This window comes from Xiphias gladius, chromosome 14 (genome assembly GCF_016859285.1).
Source record: "Xiphias gladius isolate SHS-SW01 ecotype Sanya breed wild chromosome 14, ASM1685928v1, whole genome shotgun sequence".
Lineage (NCBI taxonomy): Eukaryota > Metazoa > Chordata > Actinopteri > Istiophoriformes > Xiphiidae > Xiphias > Xiphias gladius.
The window spans coordinates 4,481,289-4,504,709 of NC_053413.1; the positions used below are offsets into that span (position 1 = coordinate 4,481,289).

Sequence of the window (23,421 nt, forward strand, 5' to 3'; positions counted from 1 at the left end):
ATGACCTAGAGCCTTGACTCTTATTCTCAAGGTAGTTGTGTACATGCATTGTTAAATAGGTTGCAAAATCAAAATGGAGGGAGACAATCTCTACGAGTGTCATTGTGGAACTTGGAGAAAGACAGGCATTTCCATTTCTTTCTGGGGTTAGAATCTAGATGACAGCTTTCATAGTAGCGCATGAGACATGATGAGACTGGGTGGGGGCAGCAACCATAAGCAGGTACTATGATAGTAGATCTTATAATAGCAGTACTGCTACTTAAAGTTAAAGTTTGCTTCCCTGAGAGTTTCCAGCTATAGTAACCATAGTCCATTTGCTTTTTGGTTCCTTTTGGCACAACCATATGAACATTTTCATAAAATGTGATGTATGTGATGGTACCTGCTTTTATGAATACATTTAACCAGTTTTACTTGCCTGTTACAGAATGTCAGTGTCTATGGTTCAGTAAAAACTACATTGAACTATATGTGCTTAACCAGTTTACATGAAGACATATACTTACAGGTGCTGCTTCACAGGGCCTCGGGTGATAGGAATTTGCTCTGATTTATCTGGTTGACTGTGCCACAAGTGCAACATGGCTATCTCTGCCAGTGTGAAACTGGTTTGAATTAACTGTTAATTTCCTTTTTATATAAAAGGTTTTATTTGGATTTCCCAAATGGTAATGGTAACTTTGTAGAACCACAGCTGACTATGAATGGAGGTCTATCATATATCTACATTTTAAATCTTTAGAAGAAGCCTAACACTATTTTAAGATCCTTTCTTTTGTTCATTATGAGTACATCCTATGTGAATCCCAATGTACAGAGTAAAATGGGAGCAAATAAAAGTTAAAAGATCCATTGTCCGGTAATAACATATTGTGTAAATTTTCAAAATTTTCTGAAAATTCTGGAAGGAGTCTGAGATTGACTGTGTTTAAGCCAGGGAGACAACGAATATATGGTGTGATCATCATCATCATCAACATCATCATCATCATCCAGTGGGCATAGCTGGTGTTGATTGGAGAGCAGGCACACACAACAGAGCAAATCAAAAAAACTGAGAGCAAAAGAGCTTTCAAGCAACTTAACAAGGTAAACATATCAAGCGCATTTCAAATGAGGTCTAGCATGCATGATTATAAGAGAAAGCCATGCAGGTCTGAAAAATCACGGTGATAACATGGATCATTGTCTTTCATTCAGAAACACTAAAATGACCAAAAATGACACACTGAACACACGAAATGCATTACAGAATCACATAACAAGACAAACTGTGCACATGCAAGCTTTAACAAACAATAAATGTTCAGCTTGCACTGAAATGATCCCTTCATTTGACTGTTCTAACTATCTTCTCTTGTTTGGGGATGAAACCATCCCAGCTTTTTTTCCGCTAAAGCCATGCTCATCAATTATTGTTGACAAGCATTTCGATAGCTCAAAGAGAACGACAGACAAAAAGATGAACAGACAGATTCAAATATACAGGTAAAGGGAGGGGCTGTAAAATAATATTAAATAAAAAATGACCTAATCACCCATCTCAGGCTGCTCATCATGTCCTCTTCCTGTCCAAATTAATTTTCATCTATCTCAGGTTTCATCATCCCATCTCCAGCTTGCCTTTCAGTCTGTCTTACATAACTGAATATTAATGGGACTCTAGAAAAAGGTGCACTCCCTTCTAAATCTGGCACCTTTCTCTGTATTTCTAAAGTGACTAAAGTTGCTATTTTCTCTCTGCAGCCTCCGATGCTTCCCCAGCTATAAACAGCTCAAACAAGAGACAAGGCCAGCGCATTATCATCTATATTTAATGTGATAAGGTATTTAATGGGAGTTCTTCTTAAGCTGGGGTCTGGAAAACTGCCCAGAGAAACATCAATGTTGGAGCGCTGGCTGCTTCAAACACATCGCCTATGAAAAAGTGTAGTGTGTGAGAGGCAATCTGAAATTTGGTCACTGAATCCCACCGGAACCCGCACACACAGAAGAGCAGATGTATGGAGGGCTTTAAGTCTCAAACACAGTAGAAGAGGTAACACAGACAGAGGAGAGGCTGGTTAGTAAATGTATCATCAGTGTCCTGCGGAAGTATTGTCGCTCCTGTAGCTCCAATATTCTGTAAGTCTTACACATCAATTTAAATGCACCAGGGCCACAAAAATGCTGATTTAGAGGGGGAAAATATGAGTCTTTAAGGACAGTTATCCAGACTTATAAAGAAGGTCACTGATGGTATTTGTGTTTCTATACAGTATTCCAGCTGTAGAATGAAAACACTTGAATTGTTCCTGTGACTTAATAAATAATTTAAGACACAGGGTTCCCATCTAACAGAGGAAATCATTCGGCCAAACAGAGCAAAGACAGATCCAACTGGAGTAGAGATGCCTCCCTCTGTGAAAAAGGTAACTTTTTAATAAAAGGTTACACGCCTTTTTTGCTTTATTAGAACCCAGTGATGTGAGACAGGAAGACGTGCCATGACCCCAATTTTAACCTTCTTTTTTTTCTGCCTGCCAACAGAGCTAACTTCTCATTCACAACTACTAAAAGCTTAAATAAGAGCAGTTGAGAGAAAGGCATTAAAATAAAATATGCAGCTATTAAATCAACTTTTGCCAAAGAAAAACATTTAAAAAAATTTTTTTTTAACATACCTTAAGATCGATTAATGCTTAATATAACCATCAGTGGTTTAGATGTATTTACATGAGATCACTCATATGATAAGCACTTCAGTATCAGTGGCTGTACATTACATTTGGAATGATTATAAAAGGCCTCTTTCATGGAAGTCTGGTATTCTGCTTGCTGAGTCACTGTCACACTGGCTTGACTTACTGGGACACTTGAATAGAACAATAGAACAACGTTTAGTTGAGTAACTAACTTAATGTTTAGTAACTGAGTAAGTATTCAGTAACACCTGTGCTTCCCCTGCTAGGACAAATAAAATGTCTGCTGTGAAAAAGGACGTGAAAAATATAAATAAACTTGCAGCAACTTGTAACAAGTTTAGGATGTAATGTCCATAGGGCAGGCTATTTTATAATTTTGCAATTTGAATAACAGTGAAATCAGGTGAAACTGTAACAATAATTTGACAGGCCCACGTGAAAACCAGCAGGATACAAATACATCAATGTTCAACAGGGATTTACTTCGAAATTTCCTGATTTTCAATTTGTTTACATTATTCATATCTTATTTTATCAAGTTATTGCACCTCATACTACCTTTTGTATCTACGGATGGGTTTCCCCATTTTCCCATCCCCAACAATCCAGGATGCACCTGCTGCAGGGGGGGGGGTAGAAACCATTATGTCATCACTGGAGCTAAGAGCTTTTTCGGCAATCATAGGTAAAGCTTGCATTTTACTATCCGTTGTTGTCATCCAAATTATGTAACAGGATTGGCACATTTACGTATCTGCAGGTATTTGTTTTGACGGCTTAACTCAGAAGTTTAAAGTAGCACCATGGGCTTATATCACTACCGTGGCTTCCCTGAAAATTGAATAGGTAATAGGAAGTTATTTTTATGGTTACACAAATATAACTACATATATCCTTCTAAGAAACTGAGCGGAATGTGAGGCAGCCATTACAACAGCATTATGAACCAATTTGTTTGGTGTAGTAATACTGATTTAATGCAGTCACAGGTGTGTGTTTATAGAGTATTTTAACGACGGCTTTGAACGCAGCTCAGCCCATCATAATCAAGGACTGGAGCTATCCGTTTTTCTAAATATGCTAACAACCAGCCTGTACTGCTACCTGCCTTTAGGCTAGCAGAGCTACCTTTAGTACACCAACAGAGTAGAAGGGGGAAGAGCTAGAAATAAAATCCTAGCTAAATCTTTAATAAGTCCTACCTACAGTGGAAAGTTAGACACTAAGAGTCACTTAAAAAGTGTCCTGTTGTTAAAATCATTATTTATTGCCCCTCTTTTCCACTGTGAACCTTAACGCAAGGAGTCAAATTCTGATTATATTCAGATGATGAAATAAGTGCTTGCAGCACTGGATGCATGTCTCCATCACAGAATCTTAAATCTTAAATGCTTTTGGGAACAATTACACAGGAAGACTGCGAAAGACATGTCGTGCTTCTGTCTTTGTTGTTAAAGTAGCAAACACATAAGACCAACAGGAGGCTGTGGGTCTTATATGTTTGCTGCTCAGAAACCAGCAAACTCTGCTGATGTTCTGCTATTACTTACTCAAGCAGATATTGCCATTATAAACATTAACAATTCATGATAAAAGGCTGCTAGAAATTTCATGTGGAGCACCAACTTGCCAATAGGCTGCTGTTTTCTCTTTTCAGATTGCAGTAACTACTGAAGACATAAAAACTGTGGGTTGTCCTCCATGTTTATTATTCTAAAAAGTCCCATTTGTCTGTTGATCCAGTATTTCAGTAGATAGAGAGAAAAACCACAGTGCACAGTGTAGCGTCATGAGGCATCCAGCAACGTGAAAGCAGAGCTTCAACTGTTCCACCTCAAGTGAAAACAACTGGAAAAGGCTGCCCTCTTCTGGTGAAAGCTTGTCCTGTGTGATAGGCTGTCAATCTACTACTGCCCCTGCTGCCCTGCAACAGACACCCAGGCCAAAATTCTACAGTTGGCTAAAAACAATGTTAACATAACATTTTATGTTTTATCAATTTAAATATAAAATATGTAAGATATGACCAGACTTAGACGACTTGTGCCAGGGCTCTAGCTCCACCCTCCACCGTAACTATGTGACAAATCCAAGCAACCCTCCCTAAAACATACAGTACGTGAAAACACCCTTTCGGTATTTTAAAGAGTCTGGATCCCAAGTGTCAGGTAAACTATTTAGCTGAGATTTAGTCTGGAAAAGAGAGATTTAGTCTGAATCCTAAAAGCAACTTTCTCCTCTCTCCTAATTGACTCCACCCTCCCCTGCTAGTCAGCATAATGTATTAAGGCCACATTCAGAAAGACATTTGCCCTGCGTTAAAACAACACAAGGGGCTTCGTTGGTGGGGGGGGCATTGTTTCATGTACTGGTGACACAGTGAAAAACGATCCAGGAAGTCCAGTTGGAGGAAGAGGCTTGCATGCGCACTTGCATGTATGTGACTGGCCGGATGATGTCTTGTTGCATTGCAGCAGAAGCTGAACCGGGCTCAGCTTTTTCGCAGAACAATGCTCCCCTACTCTGCATCAGCCCACTTCCCCCCTTTCAAATGAATGAGGAGTGCTGCATTTTACACGCAGAGCAAAGGTCTGTTGAACGCAGCCTAACACATGCAACCAACCCTCTTTTCGATACCTGTAGAATAATCCCCAGAGTAGATTCCTGGACCACCAGAAGAAAATGGATCACTGGTCTTAAACGGACTGCTTCCACTGGTATTACTGGGGGTTATGTTTTCCACACCAAACAGGCCTGAACTCTTCTGGGTGTCCATACCTGAACCGATCCCAGACTGGCCAAAAGTGGAGCTCATACTAGTCTGGGACGATGGCAGGCTGGCCCCCATGGTCCCTCCCATCCCGGCCTGAGCGAAGCCTGATGAAGAGACAAAACACAGAGTTACATCATCAACAGACAACTGCCTCTATGGAAATTCTACACACTATTGCTATACAGTATTTACCGTGTCTGTAGTTATACATTTTCTTTGCAATAGACAATTTCCTATTTAACACAATCCAGGATGTGCACAGCAGGGGGACAGAAAACACACTGCCACAATGTTACAATGACAAAATGGTGGCTTAATTATGGATTTATGTTATTTTGAAGCACTTTGCAGTTTAGCAGCTCCCTGCAAACCAGTCGCCCCTCTCCGTTATACGCATCTCATTGCTCGGAAACTGTCGATACACACTGGAAATTGTCTATATAACATTAACATATGTCTATATGTTAAAATTGAAATGAGGAATAATAATTTTTTTTTTGTGTGTGAAATGTCACTGCAATTGTTTAAAAGAATGAAGATAACAAACAGAGCTGGGTCTAGTTTAACATTATCACATATCATTTTGTGTTATCGTTATACCAAATCCTGATGTCCAGATTAATGACTCAAAGCAAATTGTTTTTCTTTTTCTTAAATTAGATGTTTAAGTATTTGTTTAACACGTGCAAAAAGTTTTGTCAATCGATAGAAGTTTCACCACAGTTTGCTGCACTGGTTTACTGGTTTTGTATTTATATGTTTACATATACCATGTCTTGATATACGGTATACTGATACCGAAAGAACTAAAACTAAAAGCAGACAGAAAAAAAAAGGTGTATGTGGTATAAAATGATTTAGATACAAATAAGAGATTAATAAAGGACTGATAAGGAAATATAAAGTAGCTAATTCAATGATCCATATACATACTGTATGCAGTATTTGTATATATCAAAGAAGTGGAGTGTAAATATCCAACAGTCTTGAACAACTACAGAGTAGATGCCTTCATCAAGGTTAAGTTTTTATTGTTTACCTCGCCGGTTGTTTATCATACGATATATGTAAATAATAAATAATAATTGCAATGCTATCTAGCAGCGTGACCTATCACTAGATAATGAACTGTTTTTTTTTAATGAGCACATAACCATGGCAACAAAACATATACAAAAACAACAAAAAACATTTAATATAGCCACAGCCAGAACATCCCAATTTTTTAATTTTCAGCCAAATTACTTAATGGTTTTTCACATATTTTCAGATATAAAGAAAGAGGAGGGACGATAGAACCCCTTTCAAAGTTTGCAGTCAGAGGTAAATATGAGATAGGAGGTGATAAATCGGACCTTGAAATAAGTCAGGCTTGCTGCTGTCCTTTGTCTTGTTCAGGCTCCACTGATCTGTGATTCCAGCCATCACAGGACATTAGAGGGCCCTATTTTAAGCGAGCGCAACGACAAGCAGAGCGTGGTGGGTCTTGGGAAGCTTGGACTGTGTGGGTTTCTCCGAGTGCACCTGCTATTTTGGTGTAGGTGCAGCGGCGCAAAGTGCAAAAGGGCTGGCTGAGGTGGAATACAAACAGGAGGGTGTGGTGTTTATAAATTCACTCTCAGCCAGTCACATCACTGGTCTCCGTCGCTCTGACACGGCTGTGCCAATCACAGCGACGCACGGCAACAGCAGCTCAACAAATAGAAAGAGGCTCCTCCAGCAATGTTGTGTGGATGGTGCAGAGCGGCACGACCTGAACACACAGCACCTCAAACCTGCAGCCAGAGGCAGATGGTGTGGCAGTGACACACAGGATTGATGAGCCGCTGTGATCCGACATCTCATACTTAAGCAATAGCAAACCGACTCTTATCAGACCATCAGACCAGATCTGATGTGTGTGGTGTTTTACGGGGTTATTTTTTCAGCAGCTTGGTGGCATTTGCATGTGATTTAATGAATCAGTTCTGTTTTGTTCAAGGTTTTTACCTGTTAAGAGGGAGTTTTTCTTTCCCACTGTGGCCAAGTGCTTGCTCATGTGGGGAATGTTGGGTCTCTGTAAATATAACTATAAAGAGTCCTGGTCTAGACCTGCTCTATATGAAAAGTGCCCTGAGATAACCTCTGTTATGATTTGGCGCTGTATAAATAAAACTGAATTGAATTGAATTTAATGATAATCCTGCTTTAAAGACAATAAATTTAAATTTTTTTTCATGCCAATTTAAACGCCTCCAGCGGCTGGGTAGTGATCAGTTAAAATGGTTTATTTACATTTTAAGCATTATTCTGTCACTGCTTTGCATTTTCTCCGTGTGTTTAGTTTGCTCTTGTTCATAAACCCAGAAAAATAGCAGCAGAATGATGTTGCTCCGGAAGCAGACCGTGTTCAGAGACAGGCAGAAACAAAGAGAGAGGGGGAAAAAAAGAGGTGAGTGAAAAAAGAGGGAGAAAGAAGGGAAAATCAAAGCGGATAGCAGGGGCAGACAGCCAGAGAGAGAGAGTGAAAATTAGTGGGAGGAGTAAAAGAAAGTGGTGAATGATCAGAATGACTTGGAAATATTCAACAGGATTTTAATAGACTAGCCTCCTGTTTACTGTTGCATTTTAAATGTGTGCATGCAGTTATGTAAAGTTAGTAGAAATATCAAAACTGCCTAAATATGACACTGTTTTTGACATTTTTAATTCCATTCGGCTGCTGCAGTTTCAGGGCCCGGCTATTGCTCATGCTGACTCGCTGTCACCCTGTCCAGTCAGCTGGTTTACCTATAGACCCTCTTTTGTATATATCATTTTGTTGTATATATTTATGTAATAAAAGACGAAACAACAACTGATTTTGATTTTACAACATTTAGTGTTCAATATGTGTATATATCTCTTTTGAGAATTAGGTGAAAAAACATTGTTTGTTTTAGTATTTATAGTCTGTCTTTACATTGTGGGCTATATAGTTTTGTGTATCCAAATGTAAAGGGAGACCACCTTACCAGTGTCAGACGGGTTTGATTTGCCAGGTCCTGAAGAACATTTTAAGCTTTTACTTGTGCATTTACATGTGCACATGGAAAGCTGTGCCTAAGTGTGGGAACTAGAAAGCGTTATTTTGAAGACTGACCTACAGGGGGCACTTTTATTTTCAATTATTCAATCTTCTGTGCAAACACCTTCTATACTAAAGTGGGGAAACCATGCGAAAAATAACCTCCACCCTTACCAGGCAGGCTGTCAGAGCTGAAGGTAGGCTGTCCAGCTGGGCCTGATGACATCACTGATGACGCCATCCCAGGACCTAAAGAAGATAAAGGGCATTACCACCATCATCACCAATCAAATAAAGAGAAACATCATGAGACCAGATTTCATTTTCATTCCGCCATAACTGTTTCACTTTGCCAACAGGCATCAGATCCATTTTTCAAGAATTTATTAATGCTCCTACAAGGAAAATTAACTGATTCCTGTCGTTATTTTTTAATCTTCGGATCAAATGTACCATACACCATGTTGCCCTCTCTACAAACACAAGATCCCTCCTTTAATGATACACGTTGTGCACCAAGCTTTTCATTGCCCGGATTACCTGCGTAATACATTTTCAGGTATAACGCATCTGACAAAAGAAAAAAAAAGACCCAGACCTAAGATACATGACCTACAAGTTTCTGTCAGACACAGCCAGCGTCCTGCAGGCTTTGAATCTGTCTGTCTGCCACTCTGCTCTGTCAACTGTTAAACCATCAAACAGGTCCCGCTTCTGAAACCCAGCCTCTCCAGCCTGTGTTTGTGTGTGTGTGTGTCTTTTGATAGTGAGGCAAGCAGACACAATCCATCGCTGAAGGGACTATCACCATGGTTACAAGAGAAGAGGACGGCCGCATTTGCAGTTCCCTAGACAACGCTTGCTGATGGTGGCTGTGTCTTAGAGGATCGATTCATGTGCCCTACCCGCTGAGGCACACATACCAGGACACACATGCACACGGACATACAATTAATAAATAACATACATGCTTCATATTACTATTGCTACCATTACTTTGCTGTATAGGACTGGAGATGGAGATGGAGATATCAGAATAGAAAATAAGAAATGTAGAAGGAAAAAAAAGTCATTTTACTTCTGAAAAAAAAAATAAACAAAGCTGGAAACAATGTTTTTATGATTTAGATTCTTTTTTTAAAAAATTTGATTAAACATGAATAATGTTAGAGCCGCTGCTGGTGCTGCCCTTCCTGTCTCTACTGGTAGGCTATTCTGCCAACAAATCACACATTGTTATTAATATTATAGTAAAGCTGTTTCTACCACAGCCCGGCCATTCTTTTTACTGTCTTTTCGGAGCAGCTGACCAAACAAACAAACAGATTCCGATCAAGGAGGTTTTTGCTGTTCAGTGAAAAAAACTTCCACATAGGATACACCCTTGCATCCTCGCTCTGAGCTCCTCTGGGAGCCTCCCCTCTCCTCTTTCATCATCTACTCTGAGACACATTCAAGGGATCGGAACATCCTTGATGATGGCGGTGGGAGATTGGTTTCTGGGTCATGGAGGCGTGAGGACAGGAGGAAGAATAAGTGAGCAGAATGGAAAGCACCCAGAGACACATCTTGCCCTCAGTATCTCTCTCTCACCCCCTCAATCTAACCCATTTTGTTTTCGATATTACTTTTGTTTTTCCTCCCCAGTCTTCCATCCTTCCCCGTGCAGGAGCCCCTCGGACTCAGGCTACCAGTTTTCACCACAGCTTTTATTTAGCTCCTCTACTTAAGTCCAATTTCCTCCTCCTACCATTAGCTGATTTGGACATCTAGTTTCATGCAAATGTTGTTTTTGTTTAATCCTAGCTCTAAGCTCTTCAGCTGAGGCTCAGCTGTTGCTTTCTTTATCTACAGTTTTATACTGTATAGAATGGCAAGCAAACACCTGTGTCATCAGTGTCCGGTGAAACTGTTCAGTTACTAAAAGTTAATCCGCACCTTCCAAACCAAAGAGAATCTAGAATTTTCAATGGCCATGGTATATATTATTATATTACATTATTATATATACTACAATGTATGGAAAACATTTTGGTAACATAGTAATATTGCAGTAAAATGTCTATGTCAACTGAGCAAACTTCATCCACTCATGAATACTGTGAGATGTGGTTGAAGGCTCTGGAAAAAGCTAGTAATTGGACTTTGAATAATGATTTTTTATTTTCACATTTAAGTCTTGCAGTTGGTTAAGGTGGAGCTAATTTTAACTGCTGCTTGAAGTACTTATGTTTGAAGATTGAATCTATAATGCATTAAATAAATATATAAGCACAGGTTTTCTATGTAAAATATGGATCTTCAAAGAAGCCAATAACCATAGCTGTGAGATAAATATGGTGGAGGAATAGGTACAATATTTCCCTGTAAACTATAGTGGGGCTGAATTATCAAGTCGCATAAAATGGAAATAGAAATAGCTACCTCAAGTTGTAGTTCAATATAGTACTTGAATAAACACACCTAGTAACAAGCATTAACCTCCCCTTTCCCCGTGCTCTAAATGTTCATTGATAACTTTCAGATATTTCCTGTTGGAATACTATCTTGATCTATGTAATACACTTTGATAAAGTACACTTGGATCAAGTGCAATGTGATCATTCTTTCATTCCCAGCATGTATCTGTCCATGGTCCTGAAATACCAGGTAGGAAGTCTACAAGACAAATATGTCTTGAGTTCGTACACTGACATGTTATGTATTACTAACTCATACGGAAACACATGCAACATGATTCTTCTTTGTATACCTGAAAAGATGTTCTGAAGAGATGCTATGGTTTAGACTCAAGCTGAAAAACTGTTTTCTATTAAATATACTCAGGGGAAATAAGAAAATATTTGGGACAGGGCCAGCGCCAGTGTAATGGTGGATATCATGAATGATTAACAAGTCTGAATTAACAGTGAGTTTAGGGTGCACTGGATCTAGTGTGAGTGTCTCTGCAAGTGCTTTGTTCTGGCTGTATCCGTCTGGGTACGACATCGGTGAATCACAAATACACGCGCACACACAAACAAGCAGTCGACGCATTAACTGCTGAGTCATTCTTAACTGAACACCATTCATTTCTTTCTACAGTCACAACTGTAGCAAGTGTTGTTGGCTATAACTAGTTAAAGCAACACTGGGACTTTTGCTGAACAGCGGCCTCTGTGGCTACAAGAACAAAATATGGGATAATACTACATGCGAAACCATAGTGCAACAGCAGTACAAGTACAGTCATACTGTCAGTGAACTAACACAGTATTGCCAGTCATGACGTTAGCTAACACTAGCGACCAGAAGTTGCTGGTCATATCAGAACACATGGGGCTGTAGCAGTAAAACAACTGAGTGGATTGAATTTAGACAGACAGTGATTTATTGTACTAAAGTATTCCAAGATGAAAACTATCTCTTGATATGTGGTAACATTCCATACTTGTTCAAAATTAATCATTTCTTTCTAGAAATCTAGCCAAGTTTATCTGCAAGTTGTCTTACAGATAAGAAAATAAGTAAATGCACGCATCTAAGTACACGCATTTAAGTAAACTGTTTTGCTAATACTTCTATTGCAATACTTACGGCAATGGTAATTTTGTAATTTTGAATGCAGGACTTTTACTTGTAATGGACTAATTTTATAGTGAGACATTTCTACTTTTACTTAAGTAAATGATTAATAGTTGTGGTTGGTACAAACATATTTTGTTTTATACTATGTAAACAACCGATACATTTTGGTGGGAAATGTAGTCTTAGGGATAGGGATACTGCAGGGATACTGAATAAAACACCACTAGCACTAATGTGTCATAGAAGCTACTGTAGATGTATACATGAATGGGCATGGGTGTGTCAGTGTAAATGAGTGAATAAATAAGGCATAATCTGGAGCAGGAGGTGGTTTCCATGCGAAAAGTTTGCTCTTTTCCCCTTTAATTTTTTTCTCTTGTTCTTTTTATGTCTCTCAGACATCCCCATACACACACACACACACACACACACACACACACACACACACACACACACACACACAAACACACCGCTCACAGACACACTCAGTATGTGCTTGCATGCATGCACAGTCAGAACCCAGACAGTCCTCTGAGGACAGCAGACAGTACAAAGCCTCAAGGTCAAACACCTTCTTTTTTTCAAACATCATTTTATGGCATTTCTGCATCACTGGGCTGGAAGCTCTTTCAAACTTTCTGCAAGGAAAAACAAGTCAAAATATATAAGTGGGGAACCACCATAAAAATATCTTTCACTGCGTCGTCTGAAGAAATACAGTTTGATGGCTCTACCCTGAGCCAGATACGGACTGGTTGTACTTTATATCATTACTCTGCATACTGCACTGCAGTGGCTGGTAAAATGCAAAAATGACCTTCCCTTTTCGTTTGTTTTGTCATGTTCAGCTGGTATAGATGGGAAGTACATTGGATTAAAAAATTCAAGCCTGGAGACATGGGATGTGTATGTGCTTTTCAGAGGGCGAGTGGTTAAGACGGAAGATTCAATGATGTCTGAAAAGGTTTTCTTCACAGGTACAAAGCATGTCAGTATGTGCACCACTAATTGTACTTTTAAAATCAATGATATGGTATTTTCTACTTGGCTTGTAACACCATACTGTATTTGACAAAAAAAGCAGGTGCTCTGAGAGACTTAGCTCCTGAAGCATCCCATGAGACTGTGAATGTCTCTACTGTCCCATGCATATTCATTTTTGTAATGTGAAGTTTAAAAGTGGTCCTGTGAGTCATTAAGCACAGGTTGAAGGTGATGATTCATTTCCGCTTCACTCTGCTCTAATTGCTCAGGTCATTTGGGTTTAAGGCTTTTCCATTGAAACCCAAAGAGTCGCCCTAGTTGTCAGCTGCCAGTGGGACCTTTCCCGTACACACTATCACATTAATACATTGCCTGTGTCTAAAAGGAAAAAGGATGGTGATATTCTACATTCTACATTCTACATTCTTCAAAAATCTCATCAAAAGACCGAAACCAATGAATTGACCTTACTAAGAACTATCAACACCTCTGTGCCATAGAGCTCGATCGTTGTCCAAGAACTACTAAAATTCATCCAACAGACGTCGCAGTGGGTGACATGTTCCATTATTACAGTATGATGAACATGGGTACTGTAGTTGCTTTGGAGTCAATCCCACATAAACCATCCTGCTGCTGGAAATACTAGAGCGCCAAATGTGTATTAATCTGTGGCTTAAAATAGCCCAAATGCACTCTCCTGTTTGAGTCACGTTTTATAAAAATGGATGTGCTCAGCTGTTTTAGGAAATTACTGAGCATTTAAAAAATGAATCTATATATATGTAAACCCTGAAAAAATAACTCTAATGAGGGATTATTGTAGCTTGGGTTTGGACGCTACACATTTTTAACAGAAAGCCTACGTAACAAGCTTTGAGGTGTAGAGTTTGAAAAAAGTGGGAATTTACCTAGCTTTGTGGGTGTAATGAAACATCCTATGTCTTTCACAAGTCTTCCAACTTTATGAAAGTGCAATACTAGATTATTTGAGTGCCCCTTTGAGGTTGCTGATATAGTAACGTATACATTCCTTCTTATACAAGTCCTCCATCCTTAACGTTAATAAGTCATTTGTCCCTACCTTCGGATATGACCCATAGGAGCGTACCAGTGGCTGGTGTTCGGGACCTTTGTTGTCATGGCAACAATAATACAACCCGTAGGACTGTACCAGCAGCAGGCTGTACCGGACCTTCGTCATCATGGCATAACAGTAGACACGTGGTAAAGCCTATGGAGAGGTCGCGGTTTGGTTAGGTTTAGGCACAAAAACTAAGTGGTTAGGTTTGGGAAGAGATATTGGGGTTGAAATAAATGGTTAAAGGACCTTCATTGTCAGGGTTAAAATAATAAACAATACTGCGTGTAAAAAATGAAGGATGCGGAATGGTCTTGGGTATAAGAAACAACACTGTTCGTTGGTTTCCCAAGGGAAACAAACAGCGGTCTCCTGTATGAAAGTTCTGTCATTGCCTACCATTAAATCGTAGTTATGGGTCGCAATAAGGTGCTTGCAAAGACCACCTATGGGGTTGTTTTTTTTTTACAGGAGAGTCGTCTAATTTCTTCACAAAGGTCAGAATGCAGGACTGTCTGCTGTGCGGTGCCTCTGGACTGGTTTGGGGCTTGGTTAAGTGCACTTTGCGATGATGGAGTGCACCATTCTGGGGTACTAAGACTGAGCCAAGTTGCACTTCAGCTCACAGAAGTGTTCCAGATGATGGCAGTCAGCCCCTGGGCAAACCTGCTGCCTCTATATTTAGACAAACATCTTTTGGGTCAGTTACAGTTGAGCATAAAAGTCGGTATTAAACAGCTTTCTTTACATTCATTTAAATGTAAAAAAAGCTTTTTGATAAAGCATCAATGTTACGCTTGTATCTTTAGTATTGTGTTTACATATTTTGTGTTTTATTTTAGTTTCAATTTTAGTCCTCACTTCACATCGTTTTTCTTGTTCTCTTGTGTTTATACACTGTCCCCCCAAAATATACTTAAAAAAGACTTGAAAAATCAAGGTGAAATCCCATCTTTTCCCATCATAATCTCCCGATTGTCCTGCTCTGTGCCGCCAGTTTCATGCAGCTGATATTGGTGCGCACATGTTGTCAACTCTCAAGTCTTTCTCTCGCTCTTGCTCTCCAAGTCGAGGACAGGAGAGGTTAGTGTCAAACAGCAGCATTCTATCCTCAGTCACAGCTGTCAGTATCTCTGAAGAGAGACAAGCACTTAAAGCGAGGGAGAGAAGGGAAGGGTGAGGACAGAAAAGTAAAGGGGGGTCGGGGAAGGCAGCAGAGAGCAGAGGGATGAACAAGAGAGAGAAAAGGGAATGGAGAAGGAAGAGGAACAGACAGAGCAGAGAAAGACAGGTAGTGAAAGCCCTGAGCTATTAGTCATAGGGAACTGGGTAAAATCGATTTTTAATTGAAAGACCTCCTGTATTTGATATAGAGTGTGGTCCAGTTACATTATATTGATAGGAGTTGCTATTACTTTGTCCACCCCATTCAAATCCATGTGGGTAGGCTAGATAACAGACACATCTCTTTGTGTAACAGCACCACAAACTACAGCCTCCAAAATGATCATGAAGTTGAACTAACACCTGTTTAACGTAGTTTTAATAAAAACCGAACATTATAACCCTCATGAAGGGCGGATTCATTGCAGGACTGTTGTTATAAGACTGCTTTAGTTTTAGCTGGCTGTTCCTAATAAACTGCCAACTGAGCTTTTATATACTGTATACATATGCACCCTTCAGCCTCAACACTAACACCAGTTACCGGTCGGTGTAGTTCACCAACTATTCCTGCAAGTTATCCGTACGTTAACAAGCTTTGAGCATTGGCCATTTTGTGTGGGCTGGGATAAAGTTTGTGGCGTCACTTTCGGGTGAGACCAGGCCTGTAACCTTTAAAGTGTAAATCCATTTCCAAACCCACATATTTATGCCAACGTGAGTGGGCAACAAACCTGGTTACGGGAAATTATGTGAGAGGAATGAAACTGTTCGGTAGAAATCTATAAGTTCTGATGTCTCCTAAGCCAGTGTTACCATATAATGTTTTACCATCTATATCATGCCAATGCTACCCTTACAGTGAAAAAGCAGTGTTGTATAAGATAGAAGGGGACAAGGGATGATGTGAAGTGGATAGAAACAAAGGAAGGGAGTGTAGAAGAGGATGGAAGATAAGTTGAATTTATTATTGTTAGGATGATGTATGGTGGGATAAATGGAAAGTGAGCACCCTTTACTAGAAATAAAACAAACAACACAAAACAAATGATTGATCTGATATAGCAAGATAAAGTAAGAGAGAAACAGAGATGTATGGCATCAGAGGGTGAAAACTGAAGGGGAAATAAACAAACAGAAACAGAAAGAGGCCTGAGGAAAGCTGTTTAGATAAATTGTTATTTCCTCTGGATGTGTAGTGCTGTGGTCCTGACAGCCATTAACAGCATAACAACAAACTGCAGATGCTCTGTAATAATGATGCAGTCCCATGGCCACTGAGTAGTACACGATGCAGTCCTGTTACTGTAACTGACGGACTGAAAAAGTGGTTGTGCCTCTGGAATACTGCTTTTCTACGCTATCAAACATAGGCTCTTCTCATGGTTCTATTTTGTCGTTTTACCTCACCACAAGGCCTCTAGTGCACAGTAGTTCCAAATAATCAAGAGGGCTGATAGAAGAATCAGCAGCAGAAAAGCAAAATGAGTTTTTATACTCTTACAACCGATTACGGTGTCTCATTACATGCTATGTTGTGGTTTGACATGTTTTTGTTTTATGGCTCTGTGTTGTGCATTTGTGGTCTGAATTGTGCCCAGTTGGCTGGAAGTCTCACATTACTGTCAAAGAGTAACTCATAGCGCCTCATGTCAGAAAACCTGAACTGTCCTTTTAAAATGATACCCCACCCTTATTTTCCAAAAGGACTATACTGTTCTGATTGTCACACAGCGTGTTTTACTTTCAAACCAACCCCTTGGAGCTTTTCATAGATGTTAACAATTTATTTTAGTAAAATAGGGTTCAAAATATGCTTTGCTGCCTACAAATATTTTATCAAATCTTTCATTCAGCATCTCTCTTAGATTGTCTCTTTGGCCCTTTTCTGAAACCCCAGGCATCTGCAAAGACAAAAAAAAAAAAGTGGTGACATATACAAACATGTGCTAACTCAGCAACACAGTTGTTAACAAGACTGACTGACTGAATCACTGCTCCAAAGACTGTGACAATGTATTTTCATGTCTGTGAAATGTACTCACAACAAAGGGGGACACAATAAGTCCCTGCATACATGCAGTATTTATCTACCATCCATCATGTTGAGGTAAGAACTTGTTATTTTTGATTAACTGGAGAAGGACAAGTGTTCGGCCTCATTCTGCCGCTGGTTTTACGCCGTATTCTGTGACTTGTAGCAGTGCAATAACCATTTCACCTCCAGGTAACATCAAGTCCCTGCATAAAAATCTGCAACTTCTTTGGTTGATATCTGCTGAATAATAATGTAGAATTAACATTATCTTTACTGGGTTGTTTTTACATCTGCAGCTGCAGTACAGCCCCCAGACCTGCCAACCTTGAGGAAAGTCTTGGAGAACTACCTCCATGCCAAAAAAAAAAAAAAAATCAGCTCATGTATGTGTATATGTATGCAGCTATACCACATAACACATAGTATATTTCGGATAGCCAACTAATTTATTAATGTGAGAGATCTAAATGAGTGTGTGTGACTGTGTGTGTACCTAAGAATAAAAACGAAACCATTTACATTAGCTCAATATAAGAAAGGAAAAGGTTTAATGAATTACAGTGTGACTGTAAGCATGAAAAAAGTCATTTCTGACTGAACATTCACCTGAAAATAAAGTGACCCATTTACAGTACCTCAGTATTAGGTTTGGCAGTAAAAGGTTTAAGGAATAAACAAATCAAACAATTAAATCATTAGGAAAACAAATAGCAGCACAATCCACACAGGAATGAGGATTTTCTCAGTTTGAAAAAATACTAACATTGTGTTGCACCATTTTGTCAATCTCCAGTCCACACCTGCCACATGGGTTTCAGTTTGTCACTTTTACTTATTTCACACTAACTGAGTTCAGGTGTTAGTTGCGCTTGCATTCTGCAGCTTGACCCCATAAGTGGCAGACTTGGCTTTTCTGAGCAAGGTGTCATTAAAACTCACCATGTGACACACACAGTCTGGCATCCATCATGGATTTTCTGGTCACAAGAGAACTTGTAGTAGCTCAGTATAAACTCTGCCAGCCTTGTCGCACTAAGGCTGGCACGACACTGGCTTTTGTTTTGGGTCACCAAGCTGAAGACTCTTTCACAGTCTGCATTACTGTGAAAAATGACAATGATACCCAGCATGAGAGTGGAAAGGTCTGCAAAAAGCGTTCGTCCTCCTGCCCAAGCTTCATCATGTCTCTTGGAAAGGATAACAACATCCAGGCTTGTTGATTGAAAAAGCTGGAACTCCCCTTCATCATCATCCACTGTCACCTCCTTGGGCAAGAGACAAGGGAACATGCCCATGAAATACCGCAGAGAACAGACTGTGGCAGTTTGGTGTCTATTCATATCTGCCACTGCGGCATGTTGCAGCAGTTCGTCCCCAAAGGGGAACCTGGAGACTATGTAATCTGCTGCTGTCGTGAAGTAGTTCACCACATCACTGAAGAATCCTCCTAGCTGAAGGTTACCCTGGCTCACAGTGAATACATGTGTCTCGTAGCCAATGGATAAATCCAACTCAAAGGCAAGCTGGTATTCTCTGTTTTTGAAAGAGCAGGCTTGCATCCTCTCTTAACCTCATCCATCATTTTGACAACGTGTTCAGCTTTGTAAAGGGCAAACAGAATAATTTGAAGCTGCAGCTCTAATGCCAGAAGTAAGGTTTGGATGCAAGGTTCCTTCTTCTGAAGAGTTTGGACGGCAGTTTCAAACAGGGAAATGGCCTGTTTCAAAAAGAGAGCATAAAGCTTTGATTGTGGATCAATCAAAAACTTGCAAACCTTCTCTGGTTTTGTCATCTCTTTCTCTTCTTCCTTTTTATTCTCTGCCTTCCCTTGAGAGAATTTCTTTTGTTTTTTTACCCACCTCTGTTGGCTCAAAGACAAATGCAGTCAGGTCAAACACCTTTGGGTTGTCAAAACATTTGAAATAACTTCACACATCTCTCCCTCATAACATCTTACAGCCACATGAGCTCTTCTGGGGATATACCTGATTGCAGCATATAGCTAGTATTGCCATGTTTGTGCTGTAATCTTATCCCTATTAATTCCTCTTGCCAATACATAAATATTGCTCTGCAAACGCATATCATTTGATGTTCAATTATTACCTGCCAATCCGTGATGAAGTATTGCGGACTGTGCAGAATGCATGGTGGGGAAAACTATGAAAAGTCACATTGAACCATCTGCGACACACGGACAGTATAACTTACTTTGGCAACTTAAATTACTGATGAACAAGCAATCTAGCTTTGCAAATGCACATGTAAAGTTAGGCTAACATGAACTCAATTCACAATCTCAACTTTCCAACTAAGTGAAATAAAAACAGAACATATGTATAACTAAGAGATGTCTTAATTCCCCACTAAATTTCCTAGAAGGATTCAGTAAGGGATTTAAAAGGATTTGGGTTAGATAAGTGAATTCAGAACTAGATAAAATGCTGATGAACCAAATCCCTACTTGCTTACAACCTGTCTGATTATCTGGCTGTTTGTAAAACGTCATAAAATACAAGTTGTCATAACCAAATTGTCCTTTAACTTCGTAATCTCCAGCTATCACATTATAACCGATACTACAAGTCACATATTAGAAGCCATCTAAACTTTAACTCTACACAGTTCAGATCCTCTGTATGTCTGTGCCAGTCTATCAGGATGTCAAATGGGCTCAAGCAAGGAAAAAGCAATCCTGATGAGTGTAACTGTTTGTTATTTGCTAGAGGCAGAAGCACTCCCGATCACACATACACATGCAACTGCAGAGTGACTGTGCCTGTTGGTCACGCATGCACACACACCCACACATTTCTCCCCTGGGCCTCAAGCAGACATACTGTACGTACACACACTGCAGGGATGTGTTATCATGCCTCAGTAAAGACAGCAGCAGAACGCAGTACAACTTTACCTTTAATTTTGCCCTGAGTGGTCTGTACATATTCCTTTCAGGCTGTATATAGCCCCAAAAACCTTCATCAACATGGCAGCCTTCATGTCGCCTGCGAAGCAAACTCAGGGCAAAAAAAAAAATCTACATTCAGGTTAGTTTTCTGGGGCTATGTATAAACTAAAGTAAGCCCAACTCCAGTCCAGAGGATGGTGGTAATGCACCTGCAGCTGTTTGGTAACAGCCAAAAACAACAGGGGAAGAATCTTTATGTCTTATCTTACTGATGCAGAGGACAGATGAGGTTTTCGTTTCCTTTTCAATTCATATTGCAGGAGTCACATTTATTACAGTCCTTCATCTCAGCTGCAGCCTCAAATTACTATACAGCTTCCACATCAATGAAAGAGAAATGGTCCCACTACAGAATATAAAAAAAACAGTGGGACCAACAAAAGACATGAGTATAAGAAACACAAGAGGAAGAGAGAAAGGATGAAAAAAAGCAAAGGGATAGATAATGAAAGAAAGAGAGAGACAGAGATGGGGAGACACTCACTTGTCTCAAACTATAGATCTCATTGATTGGTAGTGATTCTGACATGGACCCTGACTGTCCAACTAGATATCGCAATATGTCAGTCTGGCGAGCCAATATGTCAGAAACATTTTGTATTACTATAGAATATACTTCACCTGTGGTGAAACTGTCCTGTAAAAAACGAGCCCATAGATCATCTGTGCAAGGAGCTTATTATGATCCATAATTGTGTTTTACTGTTAAGTGACCTATAGCTACTGTTGTAATTCTGAAGGGAGGAAAGGGGGAAATCAGGTAACATAGTACATAGAGCGAAAACATCCACGACAGGAGGGTCGAGGTGGCTGGATGGGTCTGAAAAATGTGAAACTGATTTAACGTTGTCTCTGTTAGCCATGACTGTTCCACGGCCTCAACTGTGTATTTACTACTGTAACCACGACAACGAAGGTCCTCTAAATAATACCTTATTTTAGCCCAAACCACGATCATTACATCAACCTAACCAGTGTTTTTGTGCCTATACCTAACAGAACCGTGACCATTTAACTAACTTAACTTATGATGTTACCATGGCGACGAAGGTCCAGTACACCCGGTCAGCAATTGGCTGAACAGAATTTTACTTCTCCAAACTAAGTAGGGTTGCAACTAACAATTATTTTTGATCTTTAATTGCTTGTTTCTGTAAAATGTCACAGAACATCGTACAATGCCAGTCATAAGGTCTCAGAGCCTAAGATGATGTTTTCAAATTGCTTGCTTTTTGTTTGAGTCTAAAACTCAAATTTAAATATTTTATTTAATTTTCAGAAGAGATGCTGGAAACAGAGAATATTTGACATTTTTGCTTAATAGATGACTAATGATTAATGAATGAACTAAATTCCTAATCGGTTAATCAACTAAAGCACACACACACACACACACACACACACACACACACACACACACACACACACACACACACACACACACACACACACACACACACACAAACACACACACACATACTGAAAACCAACAAACACCAACAAACTAGTTCTACTTTTACTAACCATTACAAAGACAATCATATTACTTAAATGGAAAGATCTTTAAAAACCAGTCTGCTGAGCTGGACATCTTCAATGTTTGACAAATGTTTGACAAATATGCAGAAGAGCTTGATGCTGATGAGATGATAAGTTGCAACATACAACAGCCTTCACTTACAATGTCCAACAGCTATTTTCACAAACCAGGTATCAAATCAACAAAAAAGGAACATTTAGTTTACCTTAGAACTTGTTTTGTTGAAAAAGGAAAGTGGGCTGAGAATGGATCCTTCAAGGGTCCAACCTTTGGCCCCTTGGTTAAAATCTCATCACATGTGAGTCAGTGGTGTAATGTGTGTTTGACTGAGGGGCAGTGATGTGAAAACCTCTGAGAAACCCTGTGGTAAATCATCTGCTGTCAACACACAGTCTGTTCCACAGTAACATACAGGAACACTCATGCCACACACAGAATGCAGCCTACAGGCCTGTATACTGTGGTCACCAGGGTTTTAAAGAGTCAGGCTGTAGCTCTGACACTCAAACCCACACACACACACACACACACACACACACACACACACACACACACACACACACACACAGAGTATGTGTGCCTGCTTTTGGTTATCATCATCATCATCATACCAGCTGCACATTGGCATGTCAACAACTATGTGAAATGATATGACAGGCTGATGGTTCATCATCAAGGATTGAAAAAAAAAAAGAATGCCCGCAACTGAGTCTGGTATGCTATCTGTGTTTAGCATCATATATATTAAACCAATCAACAAGGTGTCATCTATCTCTGGATCTATGCTGCTGTCCGTTCTCCTTCCATAACCTTTACCATCTCAATAGCATGATTAATCTGAAATAAGTTATGAGGCTGTATTATGTAATGTATATAAACATAATACATCAAAGGTTTGATTAGCTGTGGAAGTGTTTCTTTTTTTTGTCACGTGGTTGTCATGTGAGGTGATCAAGAGCTTTGTGACATAAATTGATATTTAAATGTCATGTTAATGAGGCACATTAATCATCTCTACAGAAACTTATAATGGGCTCAACTTGATCATTACAGTAAGGCATAACACACTGTACTCTGCATCAACCTTATTCATTATTTTTGAGAGTATTTAATTGAGCAACAGTATGTTTTATTTCTTAAGAATTCATATTTTCATTTGAAAGAGTAATGTGAATAAAATAGTAGAGATGGACATGATGTGGATACTGTTCCATCAGGTAGTGCTGTGTAAATCAGCTTCTTTAGGCCTTTACTCCAACCATTTTGTCATTTGTGAGGTGAAGTAAATTGGCTTTACACTGGCATTAAACCAAAACTGTGAGTGTGGCATTCCTGACACTGGCTGACGTTTGTCTAATGCATTACCAGCTTTGATACAAATACAACAGTCACTAAACAAGAAAACCTATTTTAATTTCAACAAAATCACTACAGTATACTTTCCATACAGAGTGACACAAACAGTGAGTCCCGAAAGAAATATAATATGTGATATTGAAAATATGGTATAACATATAGCATTATATATTAATGTTACTATATAGAATAATAGAATAATATAAATATAAATATA

The 23,421-nt window shown here is 39.4% G+C and overlaps 1 protein-coding gene across 1 annotated transcript in view; it reads right to left on the reverse strand.

Moving 5' to 3' along the window:
• The window catches only part of LOC120798917 (microtubule-associated protein 4-like), an 89,286-nt gene that overhangs the window by 60,228 nt on the left and 5,637 nt on the right, over window positions 1-23,421 (reverse strand). Inside the window, exons 2-4 of the mRNA XM_040143708.1 lie at window positions 8,681-8,755; window positions 6,816-6,893; window positions 5,325-5,564 (exon numbers count right to left, since the gene is read on the reverse strand). Coding sequence (XP_039999642.1) covers window positions 5,325-5,564; window positions 6,816-6,893; window positions 8,681-8,755 — 393 coding nt within the window. The remainder of the gene's footprint in view (window positions 1-5,324; window positions 5,565-6,815; window positions 6,894-8,680; window positions 8,756-23,421) is intronic.